Here is a 19,675-nt window from a genome sequence, read left to right as displayed (position 1 = left end):
CTGTCTATAATTTATGAGACGAGCAGTGAGAAGAAACATCATAAGGATTTTCTTGGATGGATTTGTACAGAAACTGGCAATGTGATTTAGTAAAAGGAACACTGGACTAGGAGTCAGGCAATTTGGATATAAGATCTGGGTTCAAGGCCTAGTTCTATTAGCAATTTACTGTGTGTTCCTGGGCAAATCATTTTACCTCTCTGGGCCTCAATTTCATTAAATTTTTTAAAAACTGGGGAGGTAGGTGTACCTTAAAGATTGAAAGATTGGGAATAACTCAAACCCCAGTCTTACTCTAAACTCTCTCATGATTTCTTTAGACGAGAAATTTCTGTTTAAAAAGAAATGTAAATATCATTAAACTTGATGATCTTTAAGGTCTCCCCCAGAGCTTGAGATTCTGATTCCATGTTTGACTTGCAGAAAATAGTTGACCCTAATCAGTAGGAACAGTTTTAGCTCAAAAAATAAAACCACACCAAACTTAGCAATATCCATGAGAAGTGTGACTGCTACCCCTGGAATCAACATTTTCTTCTGTTAGTCCTTGAAACAGCTAAGCAATGCCTAGGAACACCAAATCCAACCCAAGGTACAGATCAAGGAGAACCTTGCATTAAGTCAAAAGGTCTGTAGGGAGACTAAAGTTATGCATATTTTCACTTGCCTTCCCTAAGGCCACCAGGGGCAGGTTAGTTCTGAGTAGAAAAGCTATGTTTTACAACAGAAGCATAAGCCTCTGGTACACTGTAGTGATATCTGCCATGGGATATAAGTAATATTCAGTTCTTTAGAAAACAGCTTACCTCAGAATTAAATTTCCAAGTAAAGAGGAATTAGTGTTTGAATATTCTCAAGGGTCAGAATTTTATGAAATCATGAAAACAGTAAAGGATTATCACCTCAGTTCAGATTCCACGTTAAGTTACAAACCAGAATAGTGACGTTCAAACTGCATTATCATGGTTTCCTAGAACACTGAGTACACTGGACCAGTGTAACCAGGCTTTTAATTATTCTAAATATTAGAGATTGACATAAGCAATTTTTTTCCAAATAAAATTATATTTGAAAAACAATGGACTACAGTATCGAGAGAGCTGCCAATTTCATAAAAGACACATTTAGACCAAAAGGGAAGCTGTTTAAAAATTAGCTGTTCTGTATTAATATTTTTCTCTACCAAGACTTAGCTTTGAAGCGACAACACAAATAAACTTTGGCAATAGGACCAGGGGAAATAAAAAGAACACATTTACCCGGGGTGAGGGGAGACATTAACAGAAAGAAAGCAATGATACTTTCTTGTTTTTTTTTTTTTTACTTTGAAGATCCTGCATACCAAGACACTCTTTTTTAAAAACATTTAATTGGCTGGGCGCGGTGGCTCACCCTTGTAATCCCAGCACTTTGGGAAGCCAAGGCGGGTGGATCACTTGAGGTCAGACGTTTGAGACCAGGCTGGCCAACAGGGTGAAACCCCATCTCTACTAAAAATACAAAAATTAGCCAGGCATGGTGGTACACACCTATAATCCCAGCTACAAAGGAGGCTGAGGCAGAAGAATTGCTTGAACCCAGGAGGCAGAAGTTGCAGTGAGCAGAGATTGCACCACTGCACTCCAGCTTGGGTGTCAGAGTGAGACTTCATCTCAAAAAAAAAAGAACAACACACACCAAACAAAAAACAAAACAAAACAGTTTAATTATGAAATATATATACAGAAGAATATATAGAATATATGGTATCAGTTGAAATAAACACCCATGTGTTATTTTAAAGCCATTAAATTTTAATAGAACATCTCTAGTATCTTTGAAGACCCCTGCGTACCCCTCCTCAGAAACAACTACTAAGCTGAATTTTATGTTAATTATTCTTTTGTTTTTCTTAACTTTTATCACCAATGTATGTATAGCTTAATTTTCCTGGTTTTTGAACCTGAAAAAAAATGGAATCATTGTACCATTTCTTTTCCTTAACATTGTATTTTTGAGATTCATCCTTTTGTTCAGTGTATGCCTTGGTGCATCCATTTTCACTGCTGCATAGTAATCCATGGTAGGAATATACCAGACTTCAATGATCCACTCTACCTATGTATATTTAGATTGTTTCTTGTCTTTTTTAAGATTATGAACAGTGCTGTCACAAATACTCCTGTATATGTCTCCTAGTAAACATGTGTAATAGTTTCTCTAAAGTATATTTTCTAGGAGTAAAATTACTAGGTTAAAGAATACAAATAAGTTCAACTTTATTAGGTACTGACCAACTGTTACCAAAGTGGTATACCAATTTGTACTTCCATGTACAGAAGCAATGAAGATGATGATGTGACTTTTAAATTTTTGCCACTCTCATTGTGGTTTTGGTTTATATGCCTCTAATTACAAATGGGATTGATCATCTTTGTGTAAGTTTATAAATTATTTGTACTTCTTCTGTAAAATATCTTTCTATATCTTTTGCCCATTTCTCTATTAGGATGTCTTTAAATTGATGATTCATACCAATTCTCTAGATACTTCTAATTATTTTTTAGGTATATATTTTGTAAGTATCTTCTCACACTTTGTAGCTTATATTTTCAGTCTCTCTTTTTTTGGAGACTGTGTCCTGCTCTGTCAACGGGGCTGGAGTGCAGTGATGCAATCACGGCTCACTGCAGCCTTGACCTCCCCAGGCTCAGGCAATCCTCCAACCTGAGCCTCCCAAGAAGCTAGGACTACAGGCACATAACACTACACCTGGCTAATTTTTGTATTTTTTTAGAGACGGGTTCTTGCTATGTTGCCCAGGCTGGTCTCGAACTCCTGGGCTCAAGCAATCTGCCAGCCTTGGCCTCCGAAAGTGCTAGGATTACAGGCTTTTCAGTCTCCTTATGATGTATTTTGATGAACAGAAGTTCTTGAGTGGAGTTTAAGTAATCAATCTTTTCTTTTGTAGTTTGTACTTGCTGTGTCTTATACAACAAAATCTTCCTATCCTGAGGTTATAACAATATTCTCCTAACCATTTAACAGCTTCACCTCTTTAGCACATATTTAAGTCTTTATCGGGAATTGATTTTTGTGTATAGGTATAAGATAGGGATTCCATTTCTTTCTTTCCTCTTTTTTTTTTTTAAATGAATAACCCATTGTGCTGGTATCATTTATTGAAAAAAAAAAAAATCTATCCTTTCCCCATGATCTACAATGTCTCCTCTATCATAAAATAAGTTTTCATATATGGCTGGATCTGTTTCTGGGTCATTAGGTTCCACTGATCTATAAATCTATCTCTACACCTATCTCACAATTTCTTAATTAATATGGCTTTATATTAAATCTTGATATCTGATTAGGCAAATCTTTTCACCTTGTATTTCTTTGGAAGTATCTTGGTTATTGTGAGACTTGTCTTTTATGGAAATTTTATAATTAGCATTACAAATACACTAACAGAATTTTTACTGAAATGTCAATCTACACATGAATTTAGGAAGAATCGGCACCTAATACTGTACATTCCAATTTAAGACCTTGATAATTTATTTAAATCTTCTTTACTATTATAATATTCTTGATTATAATTTTCTCCAAAAGAGGCTTGCACATTATTTGTTAGATTTACTCCTTAGTATTTCATCTTTTGGGTTGCTATTTTATCAACTAATTAATTAATTATTTAAAGACAGGGTCTTGCTCTGTTGCCTGGGCTGAGTGCAGTGGTACAATCATAGCTCACTGTACCCTTGAATCCCTGGGCTCAGGCAATCCTCTTGTTTCAGCCTCTTGAGTAGGTAGGACTACAGGCATGTGCCATCATGCCTGGCTAATTGTTTTTAATTTTTTGTAGAGATGGGGTCTCACTATATTGCCAAGGCTGGTCTCAAACTCCTGGCCTCAAGCAATCCTCCTGTCCTGGCCTCCCAAAGTGCTAAGATGACAAGCATGAGCCACTACATCTAGCCTGCTATTTTAATTTTTTTTTTTCCTGAACTGCTTTTCTAAACAATTGCTCTACTGTAAACAAATACTGTTGAATTTTGTATGTTGACTTTTGTATTTAGCAATCATGTTAGATTTTAAATAATTTAATAATCAATCTGTGAATCCTTTGAGGCTTTCTAAAGAGACACCCTATCATATTTAATAATGGCAGATATATTGCTTTATTACTTTCTAGCTCTTATACCCTTTAATTCTTTTCCTTGTCTTATTGCACTGGCTAGGACATCCACTATAATGCTGAATAGAAGTAGTGACAGCAGGCATCCTTGTCTTATTCCTAATCTTAAAGATAATGTTTTCAACGTTTTACCATAATGCATGATGTATCCTGCAGATTTTTTTGTGGGTCCCTTTTACAAGATTTTAAAAGTTCCATTTCACTCCTAGTTTCCAAGAGTTTGTCATGAATGGATGTTAAATTCTGTCAAATGCTCCCTCTCCACACCCTGTTATCTTGAGATAATGAGCATGTTTTTCCTCCTTTCATCTATTTCATGACAAATTATATTAATTGACTTTCTCCAAACTGATCAACCTTGAATGCGTGGGATAAAGCCAACTTGGTTGTTATGTATTATTTTGTATGTTATTGGATGCGGTTTGCTGATATCCACATGAGGATTTTTGCTAGTCATCAGTGGCATAGGCTGCTTTTAAAGGAAGTGAAAAGGAGCAGATAAAGGAAAATGTTTCAAATTTCAGATAATGTTTCAAATTCTGTGATGTTTCACTGCCATCTTGTGGCAGGAAGCAATGTCAGCAGTACACAGCTTTAAAATTTTAGCCAAGGTTATTTCACACTTAAGAGACAATTTATCATTTAGTGAAGCTCTTCAGAGAAAGCCAGGGATAAAGTCCACCTAAATGATATACTAAAAAGTATTGGAAAACCTGAACTTGCTCTTCCTAGATGCCTCTGGTTCAATTCATGGATTAGCTGCCAAGAATCAAGCTCTTCAGATATGGGTTTCTCAATTTCAGCCTGTGATGACTCAACCAACTTACACAAGGTCAAAAAGATATCAACAGGAATAGTAATCTCTATTAGAAAAATTACTTCAGCCCTTTCTCAGAAGCACACTGGATTCCTAATTTCATCAAGCTGTGTTTCGTTGTTCTTTGTTTAGAGCTAGTGGATATAGAGGTTTAGTTTTTAAGGGAGTAGTGATAGAAGACTGTTTATTAATGGGAAGTGTTGTTGACAGGAGGGGGCTTAGCTCTTACACAGTCCTATAGGGATAGTTTGGGTTGGTTATCAGAATGAAGGCTTTCTTAGCTAGAGGGTCCTCAGGAAGAGGCTTACCATTCTGGAATTGTGTCTCTACTCGCAGGTACTGCCGGAGCAGATCCATCACCACAGCCTTCATGTGGCCTCGGATGCCACTTCGGTACCTAGGCAAATAGAAAGTCTCCACTGAAAAACCTGACAATCCAACACTATTAAGCAATAAACCCAAAGGCCAAATTTACCTCCACGACATTCCACTGAACTGCTTTCCCTCTGAATAAAGAACAGCCTAAAATGAACTACAAAATTAACTTAAATTCTAAGCCTAAAAGAAATCTCACTATAGACAAGACCTTTTTAATAAAGAAGAAAAGACAACAAAATCCTGCATAGCCCCACCTACCAACACCTTGATTCAGTTCCTACTGCTAAGTAGAAATTATTACCATACTCTTGAAATGGCTGAGATATCTGAAAAATTTATAAGTATCTTAAAGTTAAAAGCGTTCTGTGAGGCCGGGTGCCGTAGCTCACATCTGCAATCCCAGAACTTTGGGAGGCCAAGGCAGGAGGATCACTTGAGTCTAGGAGCTCCAGACCAGCCTAGGCAATATGGCAAAACCTCTTATCTACAAAAAGTACAAAAAAATTAGCCAAGCATGGTAGCATGTGACTGTAGTCCCAGCTACTCAAGAGGCTGAGGTGGGAGGATTGCTTGAGCCTGGGAGGCAGAGGTTGCAGTGAGCTGAGATTGTGCTACTGTACTACAACCTGGATGACAGTGTGAGACCCTGTCTCCAAAAAATAAATAAGTAAATAAATAAATATGCTCTGTGAATATCCCTTTAGTATTAATAGCAACAACCACAATTACTTTTGCACCAACCTAATATAATAGGCTCCATAAGCTAAGAAGAAAAAATGTCATACTGGGCCCTGTGACAGAAGAAAAATTAGGAGCTTCATCAAAATGGCAAGGAAAAAGAAAACAACAAAATTTCTGTGCCTTATTAATTGACAGGCTGGACACAGTGGCTCATGCCTGTAATCCCAACAGTTTGGGAGGTCGAGGCGGGTGGATCATTCGAGCCCAAGAGTTTGAGATGAACCTGGGCAACATGGCAAAACCCCATCTCTTCTAAAAATACAAAAATTAGCTGGACGTGGTGGTGCACAGCTATAGTCCCAGCTACTCAGAGGGGTTGAAACAGGAGGATCACCTGAGCCTCGGGAGGTTGAGGCTGCAATGAGCCATGACTGAGCCACTGCACTCCAGTCGGGGCAACAGAGTGAGATCCTGTCTCAAAAAATAATAATAATAATAATAAATAATTGACAGAAAAAAATGTAGAATATTAAGAAGTCAGAAATATTGAGCATGAGAGTTAGCTCACAATTCTAAGATATTTAGAAAAGACAAGGTACTTTCTAAGATATAAGATGCTTTCTAATTTCTTGAAGTCAAATCTGAGGTAAATTTTTTTGTGACCACTTGAAAGGAAGGAAGACATGAGTATGGACAGGTCTGGGAATCTGGAGTCACAAGTTACTACCTCTGTACCAGCTGAACAATGCTCTGAGTATTCATAAAGAAGACTTCCCGTTCAGATTTCCGGTTCAATGTAGCTGCATGGCTATCTAGGATGTTTGCAATCTAAGGTATAAAAAAGGGGAAAAAATGAGGCCCAACCCAACAAAACGCCCCAAAGCATCAGCCTCTATAGCACGACCAGTAGGAATCTTCTTCTTATAACATGGCAATTCCTATCTCTCACATGTTGGCAGCAGCTGAAAGTTACTAGGCATAGTCTATATAGAGAATCATGCTAAATAAGCAAGCAGATTTCATCCCTTGTCACCCTTTCCCAGATGAATTAATGACTACATTACAAAAACTATCATCTTACCAATATCTGTTCAAGGTCAAGATCCAAACATCACTCCCCACTTATCTACCTATATTCCCTACACATACATCTGCTTTATGGGTAAAGAGTAAAGATGCTGCCAAGGTAGTAAGAATGTCTCTGAAAATAAAACTACCAATAGGCCATGTGTGGTGGCTCACACCTATAACCTCAGCACTTTGGGAGGCCAAGGAGGGAGGATAGCTTGAGCCCATGAGTTCAATACCAACCTGGGCAACATAACGAGACCCCCATCTCTATAAAAATTTTTAAAAAATTAGCTGGGCATAGTGGTGCACATCTGTAGTCCCAGCTACTTGGGAGGCTGAGGTGGGATGAGCCACTGGGCCTATGGGGTCAAGGCTACAGCGAGCCATGACCGCACCACTGCACTCCAGCCTTGGCGACAGAGCGAGACCCTGTCTCAAAAATAAATAAATAAATAAATAAACAGCTGGGCACGGTGGCTCACGCCTATAATCCCAGCACTTTGGGAGGCCGAGGTGGGCGGATCACGAGGTCAGGAGATCGAGACCATCCTGGCCAACATGGTGAAACCCGTGGCTACTAAAAATGCAAAAATTAGCTGGCATGGCAGCGTGTGAATGTAATCCCAGCTACTCAGGAGGCTGAGGCAGGAGAATTGCTTGAACCCGGGAGGCAGAGGTTGCAGTGAGCCGAGATCAGCCACTGCACTCCAGCCTGGTGACAGAGCTAGACTCCATCTCTAAATCAATGAATGAATGAATGAATCAATCAATCAACTAATATCACTCTATTTTCAATTCATGAAAATACCTCTAATTAGGGAATAGCCCCAGGAACAAAGCTATAAGGTATACATGATCCAAGTGTGCTTTTCTCATGACTACAGATACTTTATCCTTCACATACAGTACTTTCACTGTTGGGTTTGTACCCTGAGGCAGTTTTGTGAGGAATACAATGCTTAAAAGTATACAAGCACAACATCCAAAAAGTAAGGAGGATCCAAATAGGAAGGAATCCTACAACATAAACTCTGGCATTGGTAGCCAGAAAAAAATATAGTGTTATCCTATAAATACCTGCTGGCTGGGAAACTGACAGAGGACTGATGTGATGTTGCTAGCATACTGAGCCATTTCCTTCTTGATAGACTTTTCCACATTGGGGGGAATGCGGCCAGACACACTGGTCATGATATCTTGCAATTCTAGGAGAGGCAGGGAGGGATCTCTGAGGGTTTTCATCAATCGCTCTACCCAGTCTTTTACCTAAAAAGAAAGCATTGGTAAAATAGGACCCAAGTTAACACAATCCCCCAAATAAAAAGATATATAGTTGTCATTCTGTATACGTGGGAAATTGGTTCCAGAACCACCACTCATATATGAAAATCTGCACATACTTGAGCCCTACGGAACCCATGTATAGAAATAGTTGTGGGTTCCATATCTCATCAATACTGTAATTTTGATCCATGTTTGGCTGAAAAAATCCACATATAAGTGGACCCACACAGTTCAAACCTGTATTGTTCAAGAGTCAACTATATCTGAATTCACTATCATATACTACTTCTTTTCAATAAAAATTTATATAATTTTCAATAGATATGGGATCTCGCTATGTTGATCAGGCTGGTCTCAAACTCCTGGCCTCAAGCGATCTTTCCATCTCAGCTTCCCAAAGTGGTGAGATTACAGGCGTGAGCCAACTATCATAGAGTACTTTGAAATTGCAACGTAAGCATCTAACATTGCCCCTATTCTCCAGTTTAAGAAGGACTAATCACGGGCGGGCACAGTGGCTCACGCCTATAATCCCAGCACTTTGGGAGGCCGAGGCGGGCAGATCACAAAGTCAGGAGTTCAAGACCAGTCTGGCCAACGTGGTGAAACCCCGCCTCTACTAAAAAAAAAAAAAAAAAATTAGCCGCGCCTGGTGGCACGTGCCTACAATCCCCACTACTCAGGAGGTTGAGGCAGGAGAATCACTTGAACCCAGGAGGTGGAGGTTGCAGTTAGCTGAGTTTGTGCCATTGCACTCCTGCCTGGGCAACAGAGCAAGACTCCGTCTCGAGGAAAAAAAAAAAAGGAGTAATCACAATTAAATGTGAAGTCCATGACAAGGATAAGAAACATGGATTTAAAGACCTCAAGTCCCACAACTGAAGGTGAAAGAGTTCTAGGCCAAACAGCTTTCTTTCCCTCCCTCTTAAACAATCATTATGAGACTTGGAACTATTTTGGAGAATAGGTATCCCATTTGTACATCCCTTCCCCAGGAGACGTGATTCATACCTTGCTGCTAAAGAAAGGATCTGGAAGGCAGTATCCATTCATTACATTGACCAGATTATCCAGGACATAATGGAACACGCGATGGAGTTTCTCACCTCTGAGTGCCGTGCTCTGGATCCGTGGCAGACTACCTGTGTGAAGTTCAGCCTGTCAACCCCAACAAGAGATCAAGTCATCTACTACTTTTGATCTAAGGTACAAACATACCACTGCAACTTAAGAGTTATCATTCAAAATCGAGACATCATACCCAGCTACCAGGAGGGAAGTCAATAGAGGAAACATCATAAGGAAATTACAGAATCTTAGTACTACAGTAACTCTTGCAAACTCTAGTTCCATAATACTACAGGTACAAATACAAGGCATAAGATTAATAGGGGACAAAGCTAAAGAAAACACTGGCAAACCAAGCATTGAAATCACTTGCCTCTCCAAACCACCAAGTTCTTTAGCTCTTAGACAGCAATATTCGGAGCACCTTCCTACTCACCTGCTGAACCTTGCTGGGGTTGTCCAGTTGCATTTTGGCTAGTACACAGCCAGGGTCAAGAGCTGCTCCAGGTCGCTTGACGTAATGGATACAGCCAGACTCCACGGCTGTTAAGGTCATTACCATCTTCATCACCTACAGTGAAAAATAAACTAGACTCAGATTTATCTCTCTTTACATAGATGAGTGCTTAAAAGAGGTAAATTTTTCCCTTAGCATCTAAGTTGGACCATACCTAATTTGACCAAGAAAAAATGGGAATTTACCATCATCTCCTAGGTACTATCAAGGCAAGCAATTAGAAAATCTCTCAGTACCTCACTTTAGGAATTAATAACAGTTATTGACATTTCTCCTTTCTAACTTTTAAAACCATTTTGGCATAATTTGTGATTATATTTGTTTTGTACTTAGAAAGTAAGGAACAATTTAATATCCTCATACCAGTCAATCCAATCTAAGACATCCAGGCCAAAACCTAAGGATCATTCTTCACTCCTCTTTCTCCCTTACCTACCAATTACCAACCCAGCCAGACATATCTTCTAAACCTTTCTCAAAAATCTTCCTCTCTTGCCATCTCTTCGGTTTATGCCTTCTTCATTTCTGGCCCAAAGTACTTCAAAGACCCCCTAAGAGATCTCCCTACTTGCTACATACCTCCCTCAAGGTCACGAAAAGCAATCTTTCTAGACCCCAAATCTCATCATACTACTTTTCCACTTAAATCTTTCAGCGATTACCTGCTGCCTCCAGGATAGTGTAAACTTACTAGTATGGCTTATAAGATCCTTCAAAACCTCACATTCAAGATCTCACATTACTTCTTTAGCATCTTTGCTTGTCCCTCCCCATTAAACCTTAGTCTATTCTCAAGCCACACCAACACATACTTGCAGTTCCCTAAATACACTGTGCTGTCTTGCTTCTGTCTTTGTACATGCTATTCCTTCAACTTTAAGCACTCTTCCCTGCCCTTCTTCACCTGCTCTATCACTATCTGTCTTTCAAAACTAAGATCAAATGTCTCTTCTTTCAGAATATCTTCCCATACAAGCTTAGCTTGATTTGGGTTAGGTGACCCTCTGCACTCTATGCTTAGCTCTCTTAAAATTAATCACATGACATTTCTTGTCTGTTTTGTGCCCCACCTCCATGTATTTTCTCTGGATAGCCAGCAGTTAGGACACCTAACATTCAACAAGTGCTATTGCCTAGTATCTATTTTTAGAACTAGAGATTCCTCATTTGCCAAAGTGTTTTTATGTGTTTTAAAAATCTTAAGGTTCGCACTTCTAATTAAGCCAACTGATGTTTCTTTTTCATTCTTATTTCCAATCTGTTACCTTTTTTTTTTAATTTTTTAGAAATAGGGTCTTGATTTGTGACGCAGGCCACAAATTGTACCACTCCAGTACAGTGGTACAATCTCCATTCACTGCTGCCTTGAATTCCTGGGCTCAAGGGATCCTCCCGCCTTAGCCACCAGAGTGGCTGGGTCTATAGGCATGTGCCACTGTATGCCGCTAATTTTTTAATTTTTCATAGAGACGCGGTCTCACCATCTTGCCCAGGCTAGTCTCGAACTCCTGGGCTCAAGCGATCTTCCTGCCTCAGCCTCCCAAAGTGGTGGGATTACAGGCACAAGCCACTGTGCCCAGCCTCCTTTCTGTAACTTTTCAGTCCTAGTCCATCCCAGCCGACCCTTTTCCTACCTTCCCCTCCCATGATCCCACAGTCCTTTCACCACCCTGACCTCAATCTCAGCATAGCACTGGCCAGCAAACACATGACCTCCATCTTCTACAATGTACTGGATTAACTTCCCAGCAGAAGGTGAGCGCATCACCGATGGGTCATTTTCCTTCTCAAACACACAGGTTTTATTGCCAATTGTGATGCGATATCTAGGAGACAAGTGGAAGTATGTAAGCTAAGAAAGCACCTCAGGATGTAAAGGAGAATGGTAGAGAATGTCAACCTTCAAAGACAAAAAATCCTGAAAACTTTATTATACACACACACAGACACTGCATATTTGTTTACAATGTCAATTAACAAAAATTTCCTTCAATAAGGATCAGATTAAATATAGTATAATCATATAATGGAATACTAAATGACTATTAAAAATAACAGGTACCACCATTTAAAAAAACACACACAAAGATATTGATGATGTAATAGCTAACATTTCTTGAAGCCTAGCTATGTTGTGGCAATGTTCTACACATTTTCAACATGTTAATTTATTTCATTCTCATAACACCATAACTGGTGTTGAACATTTGTGAATTTCTTTTTTTTTTTTTTTTTGAGACGGAGTTTTGCTCTTGTTGCCCAGACTGGAGTGCAATGGCGTGATCTCGGCTCACCGCAACCTCCACCTCCCAGGTTCACGTGATTCTCCTGCCTCTGCCTCCCAAGTAGCTGGGACTACAGGCATAAGCCACCACATCTGGTTAATTTTGTATTTTTAGTAGAGACAGGGTTTCACCACGTTGGCCACACCGGTCTTGAACTCCCAACCTCAGGTGATCCACCTGCCTCGGCCTCCCAAAGTGCTGGGATTACAGGCGTGAGCCACCGCGCCCAGCCACATTTGTGAATGTATTTAAAGAAAAACAGTATGTACATCAGTGTAACTTGTATATGCATATAAAATTTCTACTCAAATATATAAGAAACTTTTAACAATGGTTACTTATAAAAAGGGGAACTTATTTTTCATTGTCCACATACACTGGAGTGGTAGGGAGACATGTTTTAAATTATAAACACTTTAATACTCTTGATATTTTTGTTAAGTGCATGTACTATTTTTTTTTTTTTTTTAACTACAAATGAGTACCAAGAAAAGCCTGGGAAAATCCCAAGAGCTAGTAACTAATAAGAGAAAAGGCTAATAGGATGACCAGCAAATGGACCTCAAACAGCCACTTACCTATCCACTTCCTCTTTCATATATGTAGTATAACTGCTGCCATCATAGGACAAGAGCAGTCCACCGTCACTCAGCCGATGTACATCTACTTCTACACATGAGCCATTCATGATCACCACATAGGAGTTGGGGGACTGTCGAGTCACCTGTAGGGAATGAGAATGAGGATCAGTGTGTCCCTTCCAGGTACAGCTCCAAATGAAATTTGAATGCTTCAAAAATACAGATAAGAAAGATCTGTCAGGAGGAAGAAAATTCATGGCACTGATGCTATTTGCATCAGTGTCTGTGGACATGGCTCAGTCCTGCTGTAAGCAAAGAGGGCAACCTTAGTTGTTTTTCCCAACTGTGGTTGTTCCCTGTCTCTCCTTTATCTCTTGGCAGTGTATGTGAAGTTGAAGAACAACAAAAAAGATTTTCATAGAACAACAAATGCTGCTTCAGGACACTGACAAAAATAATGACGGTAATTTCACTAATACCTCCATCCCTGCATTAAATCAAACTTTTTCTCCTGCATCTCAACCTAAAGAAAGATAGCTAAAAAAGTAAGCTGCAAGCTCCAATGGGGTTCTGCATACCTTAAGTACATACTTGACTCCCTCATAGATAAGTTCAACATCTACTGTATTCAGAAGTGTATGAGCAGGAAGGACTTGACCCCTGAAAGAACAACGATGAGAGAGGAACTTACTACAAAGTTCTAACAGTTATAAGAGAATCTAAAACATTATTGATTGTAGCATTTCCTAGAATAACAAAAGACTAGAAACAACCTAAATACCTAAATGATCATTTGTAAGGAATTGATCACATCAATTATGACTCTTACAATGGATTTTTTTAAATTAGGGTAAAATACACATTACATTAAATTTGCCAACTTAACCATTACAAAATGCACAGTTCTATAGTGTTGGGGATATTAACACTATTCTGCAACCAATCTGCAGGACTTTTTCATCTGGCAAAAGTGAAACTCTACACCCATTAACAACTCCCAATTTCCCCCTCCCCCCAGTTCCTGGTAACCGTCATTCTACTTTCTACTTCTATGAGTCTGACTACTCTTCATACTTCATATAAGTAAAACCATATAGTATTTGTCTTTTTGTGACAGGCTTAATTCACTTGCCCTAATGTCCTTAAGATCCACCTATGTTTTAGCATGTGTCAGAATTTCCTTCTTCTTTAAGGCTGAATAATACTGTATTGTATGTATATGCCACATTTTGTTTATCCAGTCATCCATCAACCAACATCTGAGTTGCTCCCATCTTTTAGCTACTGTGAATAATTCTCCTATGAATGTGGCTGTGCAAGTATCTTTCAGACCCTGCTTTCAATTCTTTCAGAATACCCAGAAGTGGTATTACCAGATCATAGGGTAATTCTATTTTTAATGTTTTCAGTAGTTGCAATACCATTTTTCAATAGTGGCTGCATCATTTTACATTCCCATCAAGAGTGCACAAGTGTCCCAATTTCTCTACGTACTTGCCAATACTTGTATTTTCTGTTTTTTGACAGTGGGCATCCTAATGGGTGTGAGGTGATATCTCATCATGGTTTTGATTTTATTTACTTAATGATTAGTGATGTTGCGCATGTTTTCACATGTGGAACAAAACATACAGACATTAAAAAGATGTGAACTAAAAAACACTTTTAAAAATATACTGTTGAGTTAAAAAAAGCAAGGTAAATAACAGCTTCACAGCATGCTACCATTTGAGTTTCAAAAAACCAGGAGGTGGGAAGAAACAAATATTGCATGTTGATATGGTTTGGCTGTGTTCCCACTCAAATCTCATCTTGAACTGTAGCTCCCATAATTCTCATGTGGTGTGGGACGGACCTGGTGGGAGATACTTGAATCATGGGGGCGGTTCCCCCATACTGTTCTCGTGGTAGTGAATAAGTCTCACGAGAGCTGATCATTTTATAAGGGGAAACCCCTTTCACTTGGCTCTCATTTTCTCTCTTGGCTGCCACCACGAAAGATGTGTCTTTGCTCTTCCTTTGCCTTCCGCCATGATTGTGAGGCCTCCCCAGCCATCTGGAACTGTGACTCAATTAAACTTCTTTCCTTTATAAATTAGCCAGTCTTGGGTATGTCTTTATTAGCAGTGTGAGAACAGACTAATACACATGTATATGTTCATGTAAGTTTAGGGTATCTTTGGAAGGTTAGAAAAGAAATTGGTAATATGAATTTACTACAGGGGACAGAAACTGGATGGCCAAGGAACAGAGGTAAGAGAGAGACTTCTCACTGCTTATCTTTTTTGCGCCTTTTGAATTTTGAACCACATGAATGTGTTAACTGTTCTTAAAGATAAAGATTAAGGTTGGGCGCAGTGGCTCACGCCTGTAATTCCAGCTATTTGGGAGGCCAAAGCGGGCAGATCACGAGGTCAAGAGATCAAGACCATCCTGGCCAACATGTTGAAACTCCGTCTCTACTAAAAATACAAAAATGAGCTGGGCGTGGTGGCGCGTGCCTGTAGTCCCAGCTACTCAGGTGGCTGAGGCAGGAGAATCCCTTGAACCCGGGAGGCGAAGGTTACAGTGAGCAGAGATCACGCCACTGCACTCCAGCCTGGTGACAGAGCAAGCCTCCATCTCAAAAAAAAAGATTAAGATTAAATGCGAAAAAATTATAAAACTTCAGTGTAAGCATATCTGCTCCTAGCAACTGAAACTTTATTTGAGAGTCTTTAAAAAGGCCGGGCGGCTGGGCACGGTGGCTCACGCCTGTAATCCCAGCACTTTGGGAGGCCGAGGCGGGTGGATCACAAGGTCAGGAGATTGAGACCATCCTGGCTAACACGGTGAAACCCTGTCTCTAATAAAAATACAAAAAAAATTGGCCGGGCCTGGTGGCAGGTGCCTGTAGTCCCAGCTACTCGAGAGGCTGAGGCAGGAGAATGGCATGAACCCGAGAGGCGGACCTTGCAGCGAGCCGAGATTGCACCACTGCACTCCAGCCTGGGCAACAGTGCGAGACTCTGTCTCAAAAATAAAAAAAAATAAAAATAATAAAATAAGTAAAAAACAAAAGCATTTTAAAAGGAGGTGGGTGGGGGGCTTGTAGAGGAAAATGCATTTGACATATTTGTACACCAATAAGAAAACTATTTAACTAGGTTACAGATTGTATGTTGCAGAACAGAAATAAATAAGACTGGATTGGTAAAAAGCGGCCCATTTATACAGGGAGTTGAAAGTCACGCCAAGGGATTTAGATTTGATACAGAAGAGAAATGCCAAGCTGCTGAAGGTTTTACTACATGAGAGTAACATAGTGAAAGATACTTATCATAGGACTTGAATAACTCTGAAATCTCAGTTCAATTTTTAAATTTTGTTTCTTTTCTTTCTTTCAGATACCTCAAAAGGGAGTTGATATAAGTCTAACAACACAGAAGGAAATAAAAGTGCCTGTGATTAAAGTGCTTTAAAATGATTAGCCACTTGGAACATTCCTCTGGGGACTCAAAGGCAGAGCTTAGTCTCCTCAATCAGCATTAGAAATTAGTTTAGCCCCATAGATGTCTGACCCTCTACTTGAAAGACTCATGAGGTCATCCTGAATATCAGCCTGAATTATTTATTTCTGAAAGGTGGTACAGGTAATACATGAAATAGTTAGGGTTCAGTGCTAGGGAGAAATACCAGATTTTTATCACCAGGGTTTGGAGAGATTTGATACTTATACAGGACAGAATATATACTGCAGATGGATTCCAGTTTCTAAAGAAGCAACCTGTTCTAACTGTGGTATAAGTTAATGTCTAGAATCTGCAGTTTGACTCCCCAAATAATTTGCCATAAATGTCAACATCCCCTCTCTTTCTTGCCACCATGGTCCATGAATAACAAGTAGCACTCATAAGCTGCCAGGAATGGACAGAAGAATAAATGGGTCTTTGAGCTTCAGTCCCTGTACTCAGGACCATTGATTAGTTTGTGTAGCCTACAAGAAACAAAGCCTACCTTTCTAAGGAGTGAAGGAAGTTAGAGACGCTATTCCGCAGGCTCACATCTGCCACGTGGAGGGCACCACACACAACCCCCAACATGGTGTCAGGTCGCTCAGCCTGAAAGAAGGAAAAAGAGGGCAGATCAAATGCATGGTCACTTGGCACCACAGCCTCTCAAATGAAATCAGGCTCAAATTTGTTGTGATGAAACAGCTAGCAATGAAAATCTCCATTCTCACTGCCCAACTGATTTTTTAGATAAAAATGAACACATTCACTTTTAGAATTTGATTAGAGGCACCACTTGAAGAGAAATGAAAAACAACTTTCTTCTTTTCTCCCTAAGACTTCCACTGAGCCAATCATTGAATAGCTCAAAAATAGGCTTCTGACAGAAATAAATTTAAAAAGACACAACGATTTGGCTACTAATAATCTCAAAGAAAAGCGGTGTATAGCCAAAATTTGGACCTCCAAATTATATGAATCTAACGATTTTATACAAAATCTTGGGTAATTCAGCATAGCCCCAGGAATTAAGGAATAAGTGATAACTCTTGATCTAAATGAGGCCTCTCTCTTCAGCATCTGGTAGATACAGAAGTTGGCAACTATGGACCAGGTTTAACATTAAATGAAGAAAAAGAAAGTAATTAAATCTCTGCATGCCTCTCTTCAAATATACCTCAGGAAGTAATGCCAGAACATAAAATGACTGTGTGACACAAGTACAGGAACCATCAGAGTGCTAAAATTACACTGACTCCTAGATTTTTCCAGGTAGATCAAGAACCCTTTACATTAGAATCAAATAAATTTCATGTAGTGACAGGGATTGAGTACACAAGTCTATAAAAACCCAATCCCAGCATCTGTTTGTGCAAGTGGAGAAATACACACCTGTACTTTTTCTGCTATCAGTCTGTCCAGCCAGCCAGTATCAATTCTGTTCATCTGAAAGCTTTCAGTCTCTAACAATTTGATCAGGTATTCAACTGTAGTTCGAAAGTCACCCCGAATAGACAGCTCCTTCAAAGCCACCACCATGTTTCTGAGAGAAGAACAGAAGCCAATCTGTTTCAGCAACAAACACTTTAATGTTTTTCAATAATTTTAAAGATCTGTTTGGCCCGGCACGGTGGCTCACGCCTGTAATCCTAACACTTTGGGAGGCCAAGACAAGGCAGATCACGAAGTCAGGAGATTGAGACCATCCTGGCTAACACGGTGAAACGCTGTCTCTACTAAAAATACAAAAAATTAGCCAGGCATGGTGGCGGGCGCCTGTAGTCCCAGCTACTCAGGAGGCTGAGGCAGGAGAATGGCATGAACCCGGGAGGCGGAGCTTGCAGTGAGCAGAGATCATGCCACTGCACTCTAGCCTGGGCGACAGAGTGAGACTCTGTCCCCCCCCAAAAAAATAAAAATAAAAATAAAAGAAAGAACTGTTTCATTCCTTTGGAATCTTGAGAGGGAAGGGAGAGAGGCAGTTCCAAAAACAAATAAGGGTGCACATGTCAAGTGTGCTCATTCATGTGCATTCAAGAGAGGAAAATTTGCAAAAAGTCAGAAAACGTATGAATTCTAACTGATATTACCATAACAGCATCAGCAAATCAGAAACATTTCATTATAATGAGTACAGAACAAATTATAACAAATTATATGCAAGCCACCCTCAGCTTTTACTTACTAAGTTTCCATTATTCCATTCATTTGTTGTTGGCTAACAAGAATTAGGGCATTAATTCTCCCTATCCTTGTACCTTATTTATTTTATGTATAATTTACATACAATAAAATATACTTATTTTAAGTATACAGTTCAATGAATTTTCCCAAGTGCTTAATTTAAAGATTTCCATACAGTAAAGCAACTCTCTGGGTGCAGTCATATATCAGCCTGACACTGCATGTGAGAGTATTTTTTTTAAAACTGCATTTTGGATATCTATGCAATGATTTGCTCATTACTTTTATTACTTCCCAGTTAAGTGCAAAGTGATCCAATTTTAGCAGAATTTCAAATACTATGGGGCTTTTCTGTATATTTATGCCCAGTGTCTATCCTGCACGGGACAGGTACTTACTTCAACAAATACTAATTATGTACCTCATACTAATAAGACACATACTATGATTGTAAGGAAGAAAGAACATAAATACAATAATCACTTTCAAAATATATGGCAGAATATCATCAATGCCAGTCAGAATACTTACACAAAGTTCTGGAGAGGTTGTAAGAAGGGAGAAATTCATCTCCCTACAGTTTCATGAAAAATGTGGAAACTGACATGGGCTAAAGTATAGCTGATAATTATAACTGTGAGAGGAATCATATTCCAGGTGGTCCAGGCATTCCCTCAGCCTAAAATATTATTCTGTTGCCCACCTCTGTCCTCCTTTCTATGTCCTCCTTTGACCTGACTTACTTCTACAAACTTCAATTATCAATCTAGATGTCACTGTCTTCTGGGATACCTTCCCAGAACCCCTCTAGACTGAGTTAGTTGACTCATCTGTGATCCTATGATCCTATAATGCCCTTAAATAATCTGACTATCATCATACTTAATACATTGTATTTTAACTGCCAATTGTCTTACACCCTCTGGATTGTAAAGTTTTGTGAGGAGAGAGATTCTATCTTGGACCTCACTGTATTGCCAGAACCGGTAGATAGCAGATACTCAGTAAATATTTGTTGAATAGAATGAATGAATGGGCCTGGCACATTGGCTCACACCTGTAATCCCAGAACTCTGGGAGGCCGAGGTGGGCAGATCACTCGAGGTCAGGAATTCGAGACCAGCCTGGCCGACATGGTGAA

General features: G+C 39.5%; 1 protein-coding gene across 11 annotated transcripts in view; it reads right to left on the bottom strand.

The window, feature by feature from the left end:
* ACACA (acetyl-CoA carboxylase alpha) overlaps positions 1–19,675 on the bottom strand; it is a 324,373-nt gene that overhangs the window by 150,834 nt on the left and 153,864 nt on the right. For all 11 annotated transcript variants that reach the window (XM_031011317.3, XM_055388359.2, XM_031011323.3 and 8 more), the window contains 10 exons: positions 17,743–17,893; positions 16,856–16,959; positions 13,438–13,519; positions 12,857–13,002; positions 11,669–11,819; positions 9,913–10,047; positions 9,420–9,566; positions 8,202–8,390; positions 6,781–6,881; positions 5,303–5,391 (listed from right to left, as the gene is read on the bottom strand). In XM_031011317.3, the coding sequence (XP_030867177.3) occupies positions 5,303–5,391; positions 6,781–6,881; positions 8,202–8,390; positions 9,420–9,566; positions 9,913–10,047; positions 11,669–11,819; positions 12,857–13,002; positions 13,438–13,519; positions 16,856–16,959; positions 17,743–17,893 (1,295 nt within the window). The remainder of the gene's footprint in view (positions 1–5,302; positions 5,392–6,780; positions 6,882–8,201; positions 8,391–9,419; positions 9,567–9,912; positions 10,048–11,668; positions 11,820–12,856; positions 13,003–13,437; positions 13,520–16,855; positions 16,960–17,742; positions 17,894–19,675) is intronic.

This window comes from Gorilla gorilla, chromosome 4 (genome assembly GCF_029281585.2).
Source record: "Gorilla gorilla gorilla isolate KB3781 chromosome 4, NHGRI_mGorGor1-v2.1_pri, whole genome shotgun sequence".
NCBI lineage: Eukaryota > Metazoa > Chordata > Mammalia > Primates > Hominidae > Gorilla > Gorilla gorilla.
Note: the sequence above shows the minus strand (reverse complement) of the source record. Positions and strands in the feature narration are given on the sequence as shown.